The sequence below is a fragment of the Tympanuchus pallidicinctus genome, unplaced genomic scaffold (assembly GCF_026119805.1).
Source record: "Tympanuchus pallidicinctus isolate F22 unplaced genomic scaffold, pur_lepc_1.0 scaffold6, whole genome shotgun sequence".
NCBI lineage: Eukaryota > Metazoa > Chordata > Aves > Galliformes > Phasianidae > Tympanuchus > Tympanuchus pallidicinctus.
Window position 1 is genome coordinate 28,910,928 of NW_026294780.1, and position 21,194 is coordinate 28,932,121.

The following is a 21,194-nucleotide window of genomic DNA, read 5'->3' on the forward strand; positions in this document are numbered from 1 at the left end:
CTGTAGGAAACCTTCTGTAGAATGCATTGTAGCAAACCAAAATAAATCTGTCAGATGACTGCTATTTAATTGAAGGAAATTGACACAGATGGAAAACTGTACTAGTTAACAGCGGCAAACACAGAAAAAAGAAATCAATACTGCATGCTTTGCACAGTTACATTAACTCATTACAAAGAAATGCTGCTACAGTATGTTGCCATAAAACATGAGAAAAGTAAGAGACGATAGACTGATCTCTTCTGTCAACTAACTTCCTTGTAATTCCACAAATACTGGAGTGTGCGGTTTTCAATATATAAAATAAAAATAAAATTAAAAAAACAAGCCTAAGTCTTAATTAGCAAAACAAAGCACTGTTTTATTATCTGTTTCTTATTTCATAAGGACAATGGATGCAAAAGAACAGAGAAACCAACAGCTAAGTTTAGAAGGAACTTCTACTTAATTTTACTTTCCATAAAAAGCGGGGAAGTGAAGGTGCCCCTAAGGTTTTAATCACTTTCAGTATCTCTGAAAGATTAAGAAAACTAATAATGTAACCAGTTTACATATGCATATTTTAAACATTCATTACAGATACAAAATTGAATACAGCACTAACTCAAAACATAAATCTCATTTTTAATGTTAGTAATAAAAAGGCAGAATCCTAATATAAAAACTGGAGGAAAGTATTTGTAATTTTTTTCCCCAAAGGTGCAACCAACAACCAATGTATTTTGCAACTGAGATTCCAGTTGTACAAAGGACTGAGAGATGCATTCTCCTTCTTAGGTAGAAGTATAAATGATAAACATTAAAGGAAATCAAATGTGCATTAACACTTAGAGTAACCCCCAAAGAGATGATATTTAATAGCAAAGTAATGGTATAACTTAAATGAACACTGAGAGAAGTGCAACACACTTTTTCCAATTTCAGAGCTTTAAAAGTAAGATTTCTTTTCCTTCATAGATTATTTCCAAAGTTATCTTGCATTTAGTTTATTCTTATGAAATGGCAGATAATTTTTTTCCTCTTTTTCTTGAGAATATCCTAAATAGATGTTGAGTTTATATCAAACTCAAGAATTTTTAAACAGAGTCAGTGTTATAAATCAGGGAATACATTTGCAATACACTGTTTCAGGAACAAAGGTGCATACACAAGGATCCAACTGCACAATCCAGGACTACAGGTGCAAGGCTGTCCATCCCTGCTAACATGAGCTCCATCAAGTAATGGGATCATTCTCACATACATAAGAATGAGGGCTTTTCGACTCAAGCCCTTTCCTGCTAAAATCCATGTGAGGAAAGCTGTGATAACCAATTCAATGCCTTTACCTCAAAAATTACATCTAATAGTAATTATACCCAAATAGTCAAATTAACAAAAAAATGCATATAGCTCTTATGAAGATTAAACAATTTGGAGAATATACTGTTACAAAATATATTTTGACACAGTTCCTAAGAAGCAATTTAAATAGTAATCTAAGCAGAATTATTTACAGGGGACTCAACGTGGGTATCATCCGTAAGTAAACCAGTATTCTGGTGTGAATTCAATAAAATATTGATGAATGCAAGTTTGTGACACCAAGGAAATTTTGAGTTTTAGTAAATAGCAAAGTTGTTCTACATAATCATTAGATGAATCTAAATTATAGAAAAAATCGTCTGAACTGGTTAATCTAAATCATTTAATGCATTTCATTTTACTCAAACTTCAGATCAACAAGTCAGTGGTACAGACATTTTGTGAAACAAGTTACCACTTACACGTGTCAGGTAAAACAAGCACAGATTAACCAAATCTGACTGTACCTAATCAATACTAATAGATGGTTTGTTCTTACTTCAGCACTACCGTTTTTTTAGTAAGCATGTATGCAGATGTGCTGAAACAAAAGGCAGCAATTATAAATATTTATTAGAATGACTACAACTGGCACTTGAGCGTAAGCCATCCTGTCATTCTATTTTGAAGCAGTATCTTCACTTATTTGTCTTCTGTTTTTAGTAGTCTTCTATCCTATTAACTTGCAGGATTAGGGATCATCTGGAAATTTCACACTGGTACAAGAAAGGAATGTCTGTTTGATGCAGTCTGGAGATAAAGAAAGAATTGCATTTCAGTTCACTGGAGAGACTACATGGAAGCAACACTGCTAAATGACATGAAATGCAGCAGCAGCAAAGAACAGCCTTCCCTCCACCCATGTCTGGATGGTACAAATTATTGACAACTTACTATTCTGTAAAAGCAATGTTTTTTACTAAAGGTTACAAAGCTATATTTTATCAAAGGCTACATTATTTCTTAATTAAAACTAATAGCCATTATACATGAAGTTACCTGTCTACAGAAGAATAAGGCTGTTTGAAGTGTGATAGCAATTAATTTGAACTTCTTGTTTCAATACTTACAACACTTAAACAAATAGCATCTAGGTGTTCATTTCTCTACGGAAATTTCAAACCCCTTATCAACTCATACATCCCAGTGGTTGAATATGCTTATAGCTAAAGGAAGCCACCAAAGTCAAACAGGACAACTCATTAACATCACTCAATGCTGAGTAAGGTATCAGTCTTTTGTCCAAATGCAGAATTTTAGGCAGGGATAACAAAGAATCACAGACCACATTATCCTACACTCTTATTCTCTTCAAGGTATTTTCAAATACCGTTTAGTCCTAGTGATAATTTTTAAAACAGTATTTTTATACTTCATTACAATGAAAACCAATAGGTACAGGTTTTCACAGTCTCCTTTGTATGAATTTTAATATTCTAAAAACTTAAGAAAGTGAGAAACATGCTACTCTTGTAAAAAGGTAATTCTGCCATGCAGATGCCACTTCAGATCAATAAATAATGATATACAACATTTTAGTAAATTTTAATTTACTGCAGTTTCACAAAATGTCAGAGCAAAGCTTACACATCATAGATGTTAAGAGGTTCATTTCATGATCAAGAACTGTATATCACATGGCACAATTATTTATTAGTGTTATTAACCATATATCACTGTTTCGCATAAAAGGAATAATCTTTTCCAGGCAATTCCATTTTTTCCCCCCCTTCAGATTTCAAAAATATGTGTTGTTATTTTCTCCATAGTAATACTGCTGCCAATTTCAAAAAAAAGTTAGTCTGCTTTATCACATCAAAAGCTGCTACACGGTTAAAATGCTTAAACACCGTGCTTTGACTCAAGTAAACTGCAGAGTAAAGGAGATGCCACAGTACTTATTTCTGGATTTAGATTTATCTCATCATGCAGTTCAGGTAAAAAGTTAAAGCAAAAATCTCCATTTGTGTTTAATTTACATAATGAAGTCCAATAGGTCCACCTAATGGATAAAAAGCATTAAGAGTGGATATGTGGCAGACTGTGTGTCAGCTACCTGAAGGATACACAGAACATATTGTTGCATACACAATCATCATCCTTGTATGTCACTGTCTTAGGCCAGTCATGTAAAGAGGAGCAACACTTACCTATTTCTATTTTCTGAACATGCATGTCACTCATGTCAATCAGATTTATTATGCAGGCAGCTTAGTGCTTCCTAGCTTGCTAACACAAGGTTGACAACTAAAGCCAGTTTTCCTACACAAAGGACAGTATCTCGATGGGCAGCAAATACTACATCTAGCACATAATAAACTACTAGTTCTATTTAGTTTTTGTTTTTGTTGCTGAATATTGGTTCCAGGGAGGACTGGGGGTAGCAATGAGTATACATTGTTTATTTTCAAATTTAATAATTTCAAGAGACTTAAAATATTCCCAAGTACATGTAGAATAGAGGCAACATTCATGACAGATGTTCAAAAATCATGCAACAGCAAGATGTTCTTGCTGTGTGACTGAAGGTTGTTTGTTTTTAAATGCAAATATTTCATCCATCTCATCTCAACCTATAAACTGCTTACCTTTAATACAAGAAAAAGAATCTTGTTCTGTGAGCAGCTGCCATGCTTTCAGACATGTTTCTGACTTTAAGATAATTGACAAAGCCTCGAAAGAACAGGAGGAGTCCTGAAGGTGTAGAAAATGAACAAAATGAAGTATATCAACCTGAAATATCCCACTTAAGATTATTCTTAAAAATTCATGGTATACAAAAAAAAGAGGCCTTTATGCATCATTTACAAATTTAACAAGCAAGTCCTCTACTTTTACTTTGTATTACATAAGAATATATCATTATGGAATGTTTTTTTACACTTATTCTGAGTTAATTTATCATCTGCTAAGAGACTACATGAAAAGCACTAAAAAGAGAATACGTATTCCACATGTATTCAGATAAAACTCTCTAAAGAGCTTACAAGTACAAAATTTACTTTGGATGTATTTAAGGAGTCAAAATAAAGAGAACACAGTACAAATTGTTCTTAGAAGACAATAATAAACATAAATAAATAAATATATAATAATATATTAATATATATTATTTATATATTAATATTATATATATAATAAATATTAATAAATAATAAAAAGGACATTATGGCTCAAGATTAAACCTTCTAGAAACCTAGGAAAATGCACTAGCCAAAGATGAAGGAAAATATGAAAAGCAGTCAGTTCAAAGTAAGCTACTCATTGTGTGTAACAATTTAATTTGAATCGTGGAGTTGACAAAAAGTATTTAATTTTTTTAAAATTCAGACACCCAGAAAAGCACTACTGTACAGTGAAAATCCACAAAGATGTAGAGCTCTTAAGTGCATTTTCCTCTGATACATTAACTTCAACTGATTTTTTTAGCTCTGTTGGATTCTCCTTGACTCAACAGATCAATTCACCCCCAAAGACTTGGAGTTTGAAATCTGACAGACAGCAGAGAGAAGCAGAAATTCAGAGCAATTCATTGCACAACAGGATGTACTATCTAAGTAGATCTGTGTTCTTTTTTCCCCACTCATAGGCAAGAAAAAACCCCACTTGCCTGCGGTTCAGACACAGAAAACCAAATTGTAAATAATCAAGGAAGAGCAGAAATGCCATGTTATCCATTTGGGAGCTCATTTATCATTTTGACAAGCATCAACAAAATACAGCAAGTATTAGTAAATATTTTCAAAGTCTATGGAGACAACACAAACCCCTAACGCTACAAACCCCTAACACTTGATTTTTTTTTTTTACTTCATCTAAGACTGATATGTCGGCACATTTAATCTTTGTATTCCTATGCTGTATCTGCTACTTGCCAGAGCAGCAAAATACACACTCAGCAAGATCAATCTGAGTAGGATCCTAAGTTTAGATTAAATATACATGTTAGCATTTAAAAGGCAAGATGACCACAGTCAGAAAATTAAGTTTACCATATATACTTTAGGTAGACAACTGAATTCTAAGGGTAGCTCTCAGTATACAGGGATTGGGTTCATTTTGTGTTTTTCAAGAACATGTAGAAACCTTGAAAATATATACCTGTGTTTATATATTCGCATAAACACATTCCAAAGATTCAAATAAAAATTCAAACAAAGATTAACAAATTCAGCAAAGGATTTCATTCTGTTCTCTTATATCTTAATAATGATCTACAGTTACACAGATGTTTTGATATTTGATGCACTTTTTCTTTTTGCTCTCCCTGTTGAAATATTGTTTTGTATGCTCATTTCTATTGTAAAAGTTTGTTTTCCAATTTTTATTTTACTTCTCTTTTGCATCTTCAAATTCAACTTCCTTAAGACATACACAGACCAATAACAAAGAAAGGAAAGAAAAGAAAACAACCCTAGAGAATAATATACTGACTACTGGAACCTTGACCTAAGGTTATTTCTATGATTAAGGTGAATTCTGGATGGAAAATCCAGAGTAGTAAGAGCAGTAAGATCTAGATCAAAAATCAGTCTATTAGAAAAGCTGCTACACAGTGCAGACTACACGTTACACTAGACTTACTACACTCTGTGTCTAGTGTAGACTTACTACACTAGACACAGAGCTGCTACACGTCACCAGAGATAGTCCCATACTCAGCTCAAATCAGCTAAAACAGCAAAAGGTGGTTAAGGAAGATTTTAAGGTGTCTGAAAACATGTCTCCTGCATTACAAGCTGGAAAAACAGTCCATGTTCAACTGATATTTTATATTTCTATTTTTAGAGAAGAAAGAAAAAGCAAGATAATACAGCTTCCATTGTGTTCCTTAGAAAGACACCTTGGCTAACATTTAAATTTAAATATAAAAATTGTCTCTCTCCCCCAGTTTGTTAGCAACGCATGAGAAGTCTTTGGAAACAGACCATTTCACTTTTCCAAGATTTTTCCAGTCTTTAGAAGAAGTGAGGGGAGTATGAACAGATGGGTGAACACTAGAAGAGAAAGGCAGCAAAATGTGGGCTTCAAAAAAAAAAAAAAAAAGAAAAAAAGAAAAAAAAACAGAATGGAAGAGTCAGATTCTATTTACTCACTTTTAAAGAGAAACAGGATATACTACTTAGCACATTCTGATTGGAAAGTTACCTGAAACCATGACAGACAGACCTAGCTGGCAGAATCTCCATAATTTGATAATACTCCTTCATTTGCTATTAAGAAGGTATATAGGAGTAAATCCATGTATAGTATTCTAGTAATTTCAGTTTAAGCCATCTTATCAGTTTAAACACACTGTTGGCTTATGTCATGTAAAACATTTATAAGACAAAGGAATGCTAATGCTGGATGTAAACTGCATGGATCACAGTGCCTTGGAATAAAAGGTGAGTAAAGCTCAGGCTGAAAATAAGGCTTTCGAAAATCAAAGTGGGCTGACTTCTGAATAGGACAAGTAATATAAAAGAACAGAAAAAAAAAATAAAAGCACCACAAAGGTTTGCTTTAGAAGTTTATCTGGAGATATTTGAACATGGAAATAATTGTTCCACTTGCTACTTAAACACAATCACCTAAAACAAAATATGGAAGTATTGTGGAATGTTACATCTGCAGTTTCTGTATGTCTCTAGTAACAAAGAGGTACATAGAGCACAACAGTAGAGGAAGCTATTAAGAAGCCTAGTGAACATCCTCAAACTTTATTAAGAGGAAGATATATAAAATACAGAAAAAAATAACTTAATGTTTTAGGCTTTTCTTCTGTGTGATAAATAAATCAAAAGCAATAAGGTCTCTCACTCTCAAAAAAAAATTATTTAACATTTTACTAAGATGTGCTGTTAGACTCAAAGGGAAGAGTGCCACCTACTGAACCAGCAGTTTACCATGCTTCCAGAGCTAGAAAATAAAATGGATAGTAGCACTCATCCTGTAAAAGCAAATCACTCCAAATTTCACATTCAAATCACAAAATCCACATTAGGAAAAGGGGTAAAATGCTTGAGGTTTGGTATATCATCACTAAAACTGTACTCATCAAGCTTGGTCTTCTGCCTAAAACTTTGAGAACAAGCAGACAGACTTCAGAAAAAGCTGATGTCACGGAAGCACTGTGATCAGAAAGCATGAAGCCATTCTCTTGTTCGACTGAGTAACTACTGAGGCAGTATGCATTTCAAAAGACTAGAAACGGACATTTTATAACATATGTGCAAGGTACCTGACTCCACCTTCCTAAGGTCAGTCATATTTCTTAAAATGCTAAGGCTTGACATACAAATCGTATATAAGTACTTGCTATCACTCACTTTCACTACATTCTCTGCATAAAACCTAGAAACATTATGCAATTCTGCACCCTTACATCAGCATGAGCAAATTAAAAAGCACGAGTTACAAGTCTCAGGTACATACACAATTACACTTGTAGAACAGAATTTTCACATGAATGTAAATTAAATAGTCTGCAGTTCACTCAGTAACATAACGTGGTAGCAACCTAGGGAACACTACAGAAATAAGAACAGCATATGAAACTATCAACAGAAAAATAGAAGTATACAGATGAGCATGTTTTAAAACGCTACTCACAAGGGCATGATGTATTTCAACAAAACAGAAATATTTGCCTTTGTCACTTACCAAGTACCAGAAATATCCACCAAAGCCAGTACTGTCCATTGAAATATCCAGTAAAGTAATCTGAAAACTGCAATTTATACACAAGGCTTAGTAAGACAAATGACTAAGACACATTTAATGCTTCAGGCAAATACTGGGAACAGAGAAAAAAGTAAATTCGAGTTAAAATAATGTATTCTCCTAAAATGCAAAACCACTATTTGTGCAGTAGTTTAATATGCAAGAAAAGCTGTCAAAGTCAACATGATACTGGTAAAGTTACTTCAAATCTTTAAAGAGATATTATATGTGTGTGTGTGTGTGTGTGTGTGTGTGTGTAGCATGCATATATATATATATATGGCAAGTAATACTTGCTAAAATCATCTGACATTTTCTATCAGGATGAATCACCACTGACAATTTTTTTTCCTGCCATCCCAAACACATTACTGCAGCCTGCTGCTTCAGATATTAACACCAAAAGCCACATTAGTTTAATCTTATCAGATGGGGATGTTCTGCTGACCCCTCAAAAGAAGAGCTTTTGACCTTCTGTATACCCCCTACTGTTAATCGCTGCCAAGAATACCAGCCCCATAAAGACCTCCAACTCATTAAAGTCTTTTCATTTTCAAACTAGCATTCAGTTCCCAGCAGTGAGCTGAACGCAACTAAATGAACCTTGAAGAGGCATTTCAACTGTTCCTGTTAGTGACCATGGTAGACAGTTTTGTCCTCTCTGATGTGGGAGGCAGCTGGAGGGCAGGGTGTGATGATGTTGGAGACAGGTATCTTTGCCTTTAGCAGACTCCAGACTGCATGCTTCACTGATAAAAAAAAAAGTCTAATCAAATGTCTCCAAAGCATACATAAGAAATAGAACAAGGAGATGTGTGAAAAGTTGCTTAAAGGAACTAAAAAACCTTTTTAGTAGCTTTGCATATTTCTCATACACCTCCATTCCTTCATTCAGTACATTTATTGTATCCTGTCCCAGTAGACCACATTTTCATTTCTAGGGCACTTCAGTAGTTATCAACCAAGAAATCATGCAACTCAGGCATCATTTACTCTATAAAAAAAAAAGATGCTGAAAGAACTGTAGATATAGCTGTTGGGTTTTGTTCCCCACAAGTGACTGCAGTGAAATTGAAATGTTTTCTTCAAAATATAGCCACCTCCTCTGAAATCTTTAAAGGCTTAATACTGTACTGTATTCATTTCTAATGATAATCCAAGAAAAAAAATAATCTAGAAATAGAATTGCTGAGCTGAATTAAAAGAACAAGTACATAATTTACATACATAATATAAGTACATAATATATAATAAGTACATAATATAAATACTACAGTTTCTATTATTCAGCAGTAAGCATGATGCTTTTCGTAAGTTCATTAAAATATCAAATGAATACCCAATTTCCAGAAGGACTACAGCATTATTAACCCAGCTTTACCTGTTTCTCTAAGCACATATCCTTTAAAAAAAGAAACAAAACTTACAAAATATCTTAAAATCACTGATCAGTCAAGTACTGGCCTATATGCACTACTCCTGCTATTTTTCAAGCAAAAGAAATCATTGTTGCAGAACTTACTGAACAATAAAACCAATTCTATTTGTTTTCTATATATATATTTTTTTTAAGTTAGACATGTAAAATAGGACTAGTTAGGCAATTTTTTTTTTCTTACTACTGAATGAAGAAGTGCAACACAAACCATTTGAGGAGATTGAAATAATGTAATATTTTTGTGCATATGTACACATGTGCATCACCATTAAAACAAAATTGTCAGCATATATCCTATTTGCTTCTGTTATTTTCTCTAGAAAGGGATACAGCACAGGAAGATAACCTCCTCTGTAAAAAAGAAGCCTTGAGGTCCTGGAACTGATCAGATCTAGTGTTTCCAAATTAGTAACAGATTATACAAAAGATTTAAAATACAGGCTACAACTTAGTAATTATTTAAAGAAGTTTAGCATGTGTTCATTTTAGTGTTATGAGCATATTTTCAAGTAGACAAGAACAATAAAACCTGCAACAATCAAGTTCTGCCTTCTGTTTTGTATACCTGAACTAAAGTTTAAAGGAGCTACAATGGATACATAGTTAAAAAATTCACATCTTGTCCATTAAGACAAATTCCATTCCAAACCTGAATCCACTTAAATATACCAGAATCCCATCTAGTCTGGTAGCATTCCTCTGTCTTGGGGAAGAAAATACCTTTCAGATGTAAGAAGGATGAAGGACATGTGCCACCCAAGGCCCCATGTAATCTCTCCTCACTACAAGCCTTGCACTATTGTGCAAAGAGTAAATGAAGTTATATTAGTTGCATGTACAGGAGAAAAAAAAATAATAATCAGTGTTGGCAGCACATAAAAGACTACTATTAATCCAAGATCTTCTCCTTCAATAGGCAGGATGAGATTTTAACGGTGTACCAGAGACACATGTAATTCAAGTTCAGAATTATTAAGTTTCATCTAGTATTTTCTCAGAGAAATTGCCTCCGTTTAGTTAGCATAACTTTCTGAAAGTATTTAAGCTGGTAAAAACATGACTAACTTCAAACTTGATTTTGACTCAACACTGTATGTATGTACCTGGTTTTCTTTTCCCTGTGAGATATAAGAAAGCAGTGTTTTTTTGTTTTGTTTTCCTTTGGTAGCCTGACACACCACTTGTAAATTTTTCTTTTAGGAAACTTTCTGAATAATAAAAATGATATTTTTATATTTGCTCCACTTATGCATGCCTTTAAATATTTGTTCAAAGAATGAGTCAATCTACATTTATTTTAAAGGAAACGCCACGTAAATGGTAAATCAGATAAAAATAGATTAAGTTTCATTGTTACTAAGTACGTATGAACATATAGCAAGTAAATTCCCTACTAAAGTGCAAGTTAGAAAAAGTTCTAGGCACTAAGTGCTGGAAATACTTGTTTATAATGCCAATACTGTATGCTTGGATTAAGTATTATGGGTTGGTTCTACAAGTAGAATCAAAAAACATACCCGTACAATGAGAATCCATTTGATCAGAGACAGACCAAATCCACAGATTGCACCATACCTTCCAGCTATGGTATTGGTTATACAGAAGGATAAACAAAATCCAATCCAGTTGAAAATAAATGCCACTATAAAATAAAAGAAATAGTAGCTTATGTTAATCTGTATAGCTAAGTAAACAGACTTCACATTAATTTCACTTAATAACTAAAAAGGACATGCTTACAGAGTCTGCAGTTCCCTTTTGGTAATTCAAGCTGTCAGATTACTTTGAATCCAGACATTCTCAATGGTATATAGTCACTTAATAATAAAGTAAATGGTAAACAGGATCTGACCTAATACTTTAAACAAGAGAACGTTCCAACATGAAAAAAAGTAATACTTTGCTACAGAAATCTGAGCAGACAACAGTAGACAAGTAGGGTGAATGCAAATAAAGGACTTGAGCATACAATATTTGGATTCAAACAGAAAATAAACTAGTTACAATTTTGTGATCTAGTTATACGCACACGTGTGCGCAGCAAGGTTGCATATTCAGCTTTATTCAGTTTGAATAGAACACAGCAAAATCATCTGATCTTGCTCTGTAAACACAGTGTATGAAGTTGAAAAGTTGGTTTCTCTTCTAGGTCTATATCCAAGCATCCTTTACATAGAAACTTAAAAAAATGAAGCAACAAAAACAACATTGAGCATGAGTACTATTGCTACTTCTGTTAATTTGATACAGCTCTCAGTAGAAACACAATTACATGTTTCATGTCTACTGCTCATCCAGTTGACACACAACAATGTCATACGTACAGACTTCAGTCTGAGTGCATTGGGTCAAAGTGGGGTAATCCCAATTAGGCAGTATACCAGCCTTGGGAATGAGGGAGCTAAAGAAAAGGCATAGATCAGAACAGCTGAGAGCACTAAAGGAAGATGACAACTCCCAGAAAGGACCAGACAATGTACATGAAGGAAATTAAGCCCACAGTAAACCCAGAAGACATCATAGAGGCAGGGAAGAATGGATGTAGGACAGAGGAGAGAACTCCTGCACACAAATTCTGAATGGTCTAAGACCCAATACTTGGGGGCAGAGCATTACATCATACAGGAAACGTCTGTCTTGGCAGTAAAAATCTGAACACACAGTAAAACTTTAGGAACAGAAAAACTGTTTCTAGGTAACCCTTTCAAGAGATTTCTTATTTATTTCTTTGCAATTTAAAACCCCGCTACAACTCCTCCAATAACCATATTGAGTCGTGATGATTTTTCCTCAAAAGCAGAAATGGAATGGTTTGTAACACTGAATTTCCATTCACTTAAAGAACTGAAGTTTCAAGAGAAATTTTGAAAGACTTCGCATCATCATCACAGTCATTTTGTACAAGTGAGAAAACATCTTGCCTCTGATGATGATGAGAAAGTTTACTTTTATGTTAATTACTAATAAAAAACCCTCAAAACTTTAAATACACACTGATCCAACCCAGTATATGCAGAAAAGAAATAAACAAATAGTATTTTATTACATATCAGTTGCAGAACAACATGTTAGCAATCCTGACATTTACATAGCTTTCCAAAACAAATAGCATTTACATTTGAGAAAGCTTGGACAAATTGCTCTAGAAGCAGGAATTCCCATTTTTAAGCATGCTTTTCAAATTCACCATACTTTCAACAGTAACATTTGCAGAAGTTAGTTCTTCAGCATGTCTGTTCCTGCCCCATACACAACTACAGGCTGGGCTTGTTCAGCCTGGAGAAAAGAAGGCTGCAGGGTGACCTCATTGCAGCCTTTCAGCACAAACAGGAGGGGAATCAACTCTCTGAAAGGATAGATAACAGCAGGACAAGGGAAAGATTTTAAGTTGAGGGAGGAAAGATTTAGGTTGGATGTCAGGGGGAAGTTCTTACAGAGGGAGTGGTGAGGTGCTGGAACAGGCTGCCCAGAGAGGTTGTGGATGCCAGGTTGGATGGGGCCCTGGGCAGCCTGGTCTGGTATTAAATGGGGAGGCTGTTGGCCCTGCATGTGGCAGGGGGGTTGGGGATCCTTGATGTCCCTTCCAACCCTGGCCATTCTGTGATAACTAGTTACTGCTCTTCCCCTTCTCCTCATGCTACTGATTGTGACTGACTTGTGGCTCTGACAGGCAAGCCATTAAGGAGAAAGACAACAGACAAGTATATAATGGACTAAGCATAGTACTTACCACTTTTAATGGTTATATATAAAGGCAAGGATTTATAGCACCTACATTTCGTATATATTGTAAAAAGAATAATTTACCCAAGTATACTAAGGGAATTAAGTTCTTAGAGTCAAATTTTTAAACACCACTGTATTTTCTTTTCAAATTATCCTAAGCAAAAAATTCGAAATAAGATCCTCAGTCACTGAGTATCAGGAAGATATTTAACACTGAGTTATTTGCATAACTCCTGAAAGACAAGGCATCAATGTTTTCCAGTATTGCTCAAACTTTATTCCCTTTGCTTTACTCAGTGTGTTGTTCCACCAAGTTAGCATCAGATAACAAAAATGGGAAAGAAAAACCATAGACTTTCTAGCAGCTGTAAATTATGCAAGTTTAGTTTTATTAGGATGCATGAACTAAGTAGTGAGATTTGCCTTCTGCATACGCTTCTACTTATTTCAAAGTCAGAGAGAGATTGACAAAACAAAGCATCTCTGTCTACAGCTCAGAAATCACTGAATTGTGCAAACTTCTTGCTGCAACAAATGCAACCCTCTGCATTATGCAACAAGAACTGTTTCCCATTCCAAGGATCATATTCATATCTTAGCCTAACTCTCAGCTACTGTCCTCTTCTCTTTAATAAATTTAAGATATTTAGATTAAACTTTCACTGTCTACACTAAAGCCATGACTTCAGTCTCTCTTTTTACTACTCTAACAACACACAAGAAGTAGGACTGTTAAATGTTTAGGTTTTTATTTTTAATACACTCTTGAAGTGACAACAAGAAGAGTAAGCATATATGAATATATTTCAAATTACATTTTAAAAAAATCAGCCATTAGAGTTATTTCGTGACAACAGAACTCATACTGAGCAACAGGTAAGAAGCTGCTTTCCAAAAACTGCAATAGGTTAAAATTTCTGTGTTTTTTGTTGGCCTTCAGAGCTGCAAGAACACACTGCAGCTTCACGTCCAGGCTATTCATTCATCAGGCCCTCCCATCCCCTTCCCAAGTCTTTCTCCACAGGTCAGCTCTCAATGAATTCTTCTTCTAGTACATACCTGGGATTACTTTACTCCAATCCAAGTGCAACATCTTGCACTTGACCTTGTTGATCCTCATTAGGTTCATGTTGGCCCACTTCTCAAGTTTGTCCAGGTCTCTTTGAATGGCATCTCTTACGTTCTATCAACTGCACCACTCAGCTTAGTACTACCTGTGAACGTGCTGAGGATGCCCGTGATCCCACTGTCTCTGTCAGTGATTAACATGTTACAGGACCAATGCCAATACTGACACATATTTTATTCCCACAATTTACAGTCAATGCAGAAAATGTAGTTTTTCCATTTCTAATCTTATTACATTAAAAAATCCAACAATAGCAACAAGCATAGTAGAACATATCTATTTCTTCCTCCTCACGTTCTTTCACTCCACTTGCTGATCTTTTCACCTTAGCTTTCTACACCTTCATATTAATTACTCATCTTAAGTTTACTAGCATCTTTTCCATGACACTAAATATAAAACTGGTCTGAAGATATACTTTGGTTCCAAATTTAACCCACAGCTTAAGTCTGTAATGAGATTGTAATGGCAACTACATATACAAAATGCAGCCATACACAACTATTTCCTTTATTCCCTGAGTTGTCTGTACAATGAATTTGTTATGGTCTTTTTTTGTTGGTGGCTAAGCCAACCTAATCTTTACAATACCTCTCAATTCATGCCTGCTTGCAACCTCCACAGGTAGATTTCCTAGCTCGTGTGCAGTTTATTGACTGAAGCATTTACTAGCTTTAAAAATTCAACATTAGCTTATGAAGGAATGGGTATTAATTGTTCCAACATAGCACCTGGAACAAAATTTAAATTTCTCTGTATTGAGACTTCTCTGATGTTGAGTTGTAGATGCGTTTAAATTGCCCAGAAATTATTCAAATACAAATCACATGTCATCAAGATAAGAACTTGAAATTCAGCTGTTTGATCCATTTGCCACGGAGACTAGCTTCTGAGCAGATAAGTCTGCATTGGCAAGGGATCTGGAGTAAAAAGGCCAACCAAAAAGCTCTTTCTAAGGCTTTTTTGAGGCTAGCATCAGCACCACGCTTGTGCTAGGAGCTGGCAGCTTATGGGTGGGCTCCTGAGTCACCAGGGGTAGAGCTGGCACATTAGCAGCACAGTTTAAACACCCATCCTTAACCTTCACACCTGATAATAAGCTTTAAATAGCTTCCATTACACAAAACCCATCAGGTGAGAAACCATTGTTTCTGCTCACTGAGAAAGGGGAGGTTCAGTAAGTGAGCACAGCCTTCATTTCCCATAGGGTGCTACATCTGTGCATGTGGGAGGTGGGTCTAGTGGTGAGAATTGTAAACTTTGGTCCCTCCTTGCTCAAGAGACCAGCTTTTCTTGGCAGTCCCTTGGCAGGCCGAAACACAGTCTCCATTACACAGCAGGCTTGTTCTAAGAAGACCATGGCAACCCAGATAGAGAAATGTCACTGTTCAGGTCTATGGCTGCAGGGAGTGCCTGAGCCTGTTGTTGCCTAGGGAGAGTAGCAGGGACTCCACCTGTGTGAGGTGTGAGCAGGTGGATGAGCTACTTAGTTAGGTGGAACTTAAAGATGAGGTGCAGAGACTTAGGGCCATCAGGGAGTGTGAGTGGGAGATCGACTGGTGGAGTGACTCGCTGGCTTACCAGAGGGAAAGGTTCTGGGAAAATACCCCCAGAAAGGTGGTGGACCCTACAACCCTGCCCTGTCACAGCTGAATAGACCTGACTGATGAGGAAGGCTGGAAGAGAGTCCCAACTCGGTGTCACAGGACACCCCCACCTGCCTAGCCCAGTTCCCCAGCTCCCTCTAAGCAACAGGTTCCAGTTGCTGGAAGTTGAAGGAGAGGTGAGTGAAGAGGTGATGGACGATCTGCCTAGGAGAAAGCCTAGGGCGAGGCGGTCACCCCCATGCCTTGAGACTGCCTCCAACAGGAAAGAAAGAAGGGTGGTTGTAGTGGGTGACTCCCTTCTCAGAAGAACAGAGGGCCCCATATGCAGACCTGACCTGGGCTACCAGGAAGTGTGCTGCCTTCCTGGGGCTCGGGTCAGAGACATAATGAGGAAACTCACTAAGCTGGTTAGGTCATCTGACTACTTTCCATTACTTGTAGTTCAGGTGGGCAGTGATGAAATTGCTCAGATAAGCCTACAAACTATGAGAAAAGATTTCAGGGGTTTAAAGCGTTTAGTTCAAGAATCAGGAGCTCAAGTGATCTTCTGCCCTATACCTTCAGGGCCAGTAAGGGACACTGAGTGGGATTGGAAAGCACAGGCAATGAATAATTGGCTTGGAGGCTGGTGTCGAGCAAGAAATTTGGGGTTCTTTGATCGTGGGAAAGTTTAGTCAGCCCCTGGCCTATTGTCTGTCCGTGGAACCCACCTATCTCAAATGGGGCAACGAATACTAGCGCAGGAGCTAGCAGGGCTTATTGAAAGAGCTTTAAACTATCTACAAAGGGGGAAGGGGACAAAACAGGCCTCACAAGAGATGAACCTAGGGGAACGATGCTTACGCTGGGAGTGAGGCAGTCTACTCGACTGAAGTGCATTCATACCAGTGCACGCAGCATGAGCAACAAGCAGGAAGAGTTGGAAGCGATTGTGAGTCAGGCTAATTACGACCTTGTTGCTATTACCAAAACATGGTGGGACCACTCCCATGACTGGAGTGCTGTGATAGATGGCTACAAGCTCTTCAGAAGGGATAGACGAGGTGGTGGTGTGGCCCTTTATATTAAAGACTGTTTTGATATTGAAGAGCTCAGGATTGGGAATGACAGAGTTGAATGTCTATGGGTAAGGATCAGGGGGAAGGCCTGTAATGGTGACATCTTGTTGGGGGTCTGTTATAGACCACCTAATCAGGATGAAGAGATGGATGAGGTGTTCTATGAGCAGCTTGCGGAAGTCGCGCGATCGCCAGTGCTTGTTCTCATGGGAGACTTCAACTTTCCTGATATATATTGGAAATATAACACAGGACAGAGGAAGCAGTCCAGGAGGTTTCTAGACTGCTTGAAAGATAGCTTCCTTATGCAACTGACAGGAGAGCCTACCAGGGGTGGTGCCCTGCTAGACCTGGCCTTTGCTAACAGAGAAAGGCTGGTGGGAGAAGTGAAGGATGGGGACTATCTTGGGCAGAGCGACCATGGAATTGTAGAATTCTCCATTCTTGGAGATGTCAAAAGAGTGACCAGAAAACTACCTTCTTGAACTTCCAGAGGGCAGACTTTGATATGTTCAAGGTTCTTGTTGCACGAGTCCCTTGGGAGTCGCTTCTCAAGGGCAAAGGGGCCCAGGAAGCCTGGATGCTCCTCAAGACGGAAATCTTAAAGGCACAAGAACAGGCTGTCCCTGAGTGCTGTAAGGCGAGCCGTACAGGCAGATGACTGGTGTGGATGAGCTGGGAACTACTGTTGAGACTCAGGGAGAAAAAGAGAGTCTACATCCTCTGGAAGAAGGGACAGGCTGCTTGGGGAGATTACAAAGAAGTAGCTAAGTATGCAGGGAGGAAGTTAGGAAGGTGAGAGCCCAACCTGAACTCAGATTGACCACTGCAATAAAAGAGAATAAAAATTCCATTTACAAATATATATCAACGGCAAAAGAAGAACCAAAGATAGTTTTCATCCTATACTTGATGCAGCAGGGAACGTGGCCACTGAGGACAAGGAAAGTGATGAGGTCCTCAATGCCTTCTTTACATCTGCCTCTAGTAGCCAGACCAGTTATCCTCTAGGCATTCTATGCCCTGATCTGAAAGTCTGGGATGCTGCTCAGAATATACCCCCAGCGATTCAGGTGGAGGCAGTCAGAGAGCTCCTCCTCCATCTGGACTGTCACAAGTCCACAGGACTGGATGAGCTGCACCCTAGGGTGCTGAGGGAGCTGGCAGGGGTGATTGCCGAGCTCCTCTCGGCCATCTATCAGCGCTCCTGATTAACGGGAGAGGTCCCAGAGGATTGGAGACTTGCTGATGCAACTCCCATCTTCAAGAAGGGCCATAAGGAGGATCCAGGGAACTACAGGCCTGTCAGCATGACCTCAGTACCAGTGAAAGTAATGGAGCAAATCATTTTGGGAGAGATCAAATGGCACATGCATGGTGTCCAGGGGATCAGGCCCTGCCAGCATGAGTTTGTCAAAGGCAGGTCGTGCCTGACCAACCTCATCTCCTTCTATGACTGGGTGACCAGCCTAGTAGATGAGGGAAGGGCTGTTGATATAGTCTACCTAGACTTCAGCAAAGCCTTTGACACGGTCTCTCACAGGTTTCTTCTGCGGAAACTGGCTGCCCGTGGTCTGGACAGGTATACGTTCCTTTGGGTAAGGAACTGACTAGAGGGCCATGCCCAATGGGTAGTGGTTAATGGAATCAAGTCCAGCTGGTGACCCATTTCAAGTGGTGCCCCCCAGGGGTCAGTACTGGAGCCCATCTTGTTTAATATCCTTATTGATGACCTAGATGACAGGATTGAGTGCACCCTCACCTCAATATGTTTGCAGATGACATCAAGCTGGGAGGTAGAGTTGATCTGCCTAAGAGTAGGGAGGCCCTTCAGAGGGATCTGGATAAGCTGGATCTCTGGGCTGAGGTTCAACAAGGCTAACTGTCAGGTCCTGCACTTTGGCCACAACAACCCCATGCAGTGCTACAGGCTTGGGGATGAGTGGCTGGATAAGTGTGAAGAAGAGAAGGACCTGGGGGTGTTGGTTGATGCTTGGCTGAACATGAGAGGTGGCCAAGAGGGCCAACAGCGTCCTGGCCTGCAGTAGAAACAGTGTGGCCAGCAGGAACAGGGAGGTGATCATCCCCCTCTACTCAGCACTGGTAAGGCTGCACCTTGAGTACTGTGTTCAGTTTTAACCCCTCACTATAGGAAGGACACTGAGGCCCTGGAGCATGTCCAAAGAAAGGCAATGAAACTGGTGAGGGGTCTGGAGCACAAGTCTTATGAGGAGCAGCTGAGGGAGCCGGGATTGTTTCTCCTGGAGAAGAGAGGCTCAGAGGAGACCTCATTGCACACTACAACTTCCTGAAGGGAGGTTAAGAGGAGTTTGGCCTCTTCACCCAGGCAATGAGCAGGACAAGGAGAAATGGCCGCAAGTTGTATCTGAGGAGGTTTAGGTTAGACATGAAGAAAAACTTTTTCTTTCAGAGAGTGGTCAGGCACTGGAATAGCCTGTCCAAGGAGGTGGTGGAGTCACCATCCCTGGCACTGGTTAAGTGGTGTTTGGATGAGGAGCTGCAAGATATGATTTCGTAGCTTGTGGCAGCAATGGTAATGAGAAGACGGTTGGACTAGATGATCTTATAGGTAGTTTCCAACCTTGTGATTCTATGATTCTATGATCTTTCTTCTTTCCTTTCTTTATCAACTCATCTATGGGCTCTAATTCATATTTTTTTTTTTTTCCCCCTAGGGTTCAAGGACACCTGCGGAGAAGAACTTGGGAGGCTCTGATGGACAAAAAAGATGAACAGGAACCAGCAGTGTGCTCTTGCAGCTCAGAAGGCCAACAGTACCCTGCACTGCATCAAGAGAGGGACAACCAGCACAGAGAGGGAGGTGATTGTCCCTCTCTACTCTGACCTTGTGAGTCTCTCCATCTGGAGTACTGTGTTCGAGCCTGGGGCCCTCAGTAGAAAACGAGAGCAGAGCTGTTGAAGTGGGTCCAGCAGAGGGCCACAAAGATTATTAAAGGGCTGGAGTCTCTCTCCCATGAACAAAGGTTGAGGGAGTTGAGCTTGTTCAGCTTGGAGAAGAGAAGGCACCAGCAAGACCTCATCATACTCTCCCAGTACTTACTTACAAGCACTAGGGAGATTGACTTTCTACGTTCTGATGATCATAGGACAAGGAATGGCTTTAAATTAAAACAGGGGAGATTTAAGTTTGATATCAGGAAAATTTATTCTTCTCAGAGGGTGGTAAGGTGCTGGAACAGGTTGCCCAGAGAAGTTATGGACGGATCTTTGGAGGTGTTCAAGGGCCAGGCTGGACTGGATCCTGGGCAACTTGATCTAGTGGATGGCAACTCTGCCCATGGCAGGGAGGTTGGATCTAGATGATCTTTAAGATCCCCTCCAACCTAAACCATTCTATGACAGAAACTGATAGAAATCCAGCCCTGATCACTAGAGAGCACATTTTTTGCTCACCACCATAATCACAAGCTCCAAAAGTTTCTTAAACCATATGATTTTATTCCTTAAAGATAAAATAGGTTGGTTTCCAAATTTTTCCCCCTAAGTTTCTGAAACAAGTGCTAAATCAAAAGAAAAAAACAAAAAACAAACAAAAAAAAAAAAAAACAAAAAAAAACACCACAAAACCTTAAGTCATTTTGAAAACAAAGCAACATGTTGATGTAAAAGACTTAGACTATATTGTCTCCTTTTCTTTCGTTAAGCAAAACACAACAGTATTTTTCAAGTTAGATGACAAAGAGGTTTTTAACTTGTACATACCAAGCTGCCACAAAAGAAATATCTGACCACTAGATGGCCTGAAGACAAATATTTTTGCAGGTTCTGCAACTACCACTAGATGGTACCTACACATCACTGGTAGATGTCAATCATCAGGCAGGAACATTAAAAAAAGAACAAAAAATATGCATTTGATTATGCTTCATTGAATAAAATGAAGTAACAAAAGCTAATTTCTGTTTTACACTTAAAATTAAGGCAACCATCTCCCAAGATCTTCGTACAAGTGCTGTACGTAACAGTCACAGAAAGAATCTGAATGAGCTCATCAAGAACAAGTTGTTCTTTCTGTGATCCTCTCACTGTAACAAAGTTCCTGATACCGTTTTCCTGCATTTTAACTACATGAGGAAACTTATTCCAGGTTCTCACTGATCTGCCACCTCTGCTTCCAGGATTTAAACATAACCCATGTAGGAAAA

The 21,194-nt window shown here is 38.2% G+C and overlaps 1 protein-coding gene across 3 annotated transcripts in view; it reads right to left on the bottom strand.

Moving 5' to 3' along the window:
* Window positions 1–340: 340 nt before the first annotated feature.
* Window positions 341–21,194, bottom strand: part of NDFIP2 (Nedd4 family interacting protein 2) — a 51,686-nt gene continuing 30,832 nt past the window's right edge. For all 3 annotated transcript variants that reach the window (XM_052664477.1, XM_052664475.1, XM_052664476.1), the window contains 4 exons: window positions 11,005–11,129; window positions 7,990–8,056; window positions 3,933–4,038; window positions 341–2,094 (listed from right to left, as the gene is read on the bottom strand). In XM_052664477.1, coding sequence (XP_052520437.1) covers window positions 3,935–4,038; window positions 7,990–8,056; window positions 11,005–11,129 — 296 coding nt within the window. In that variant the 3' untranslated portion in view covers window positions 341–2,094; window positions 3,933–3,934. The remainder of the gene's footprint in view (window positions 2,095–3,932; window positions 4,039–7,989; window positions 8,057–11,004; window positions 11,130–21,194) is intronic.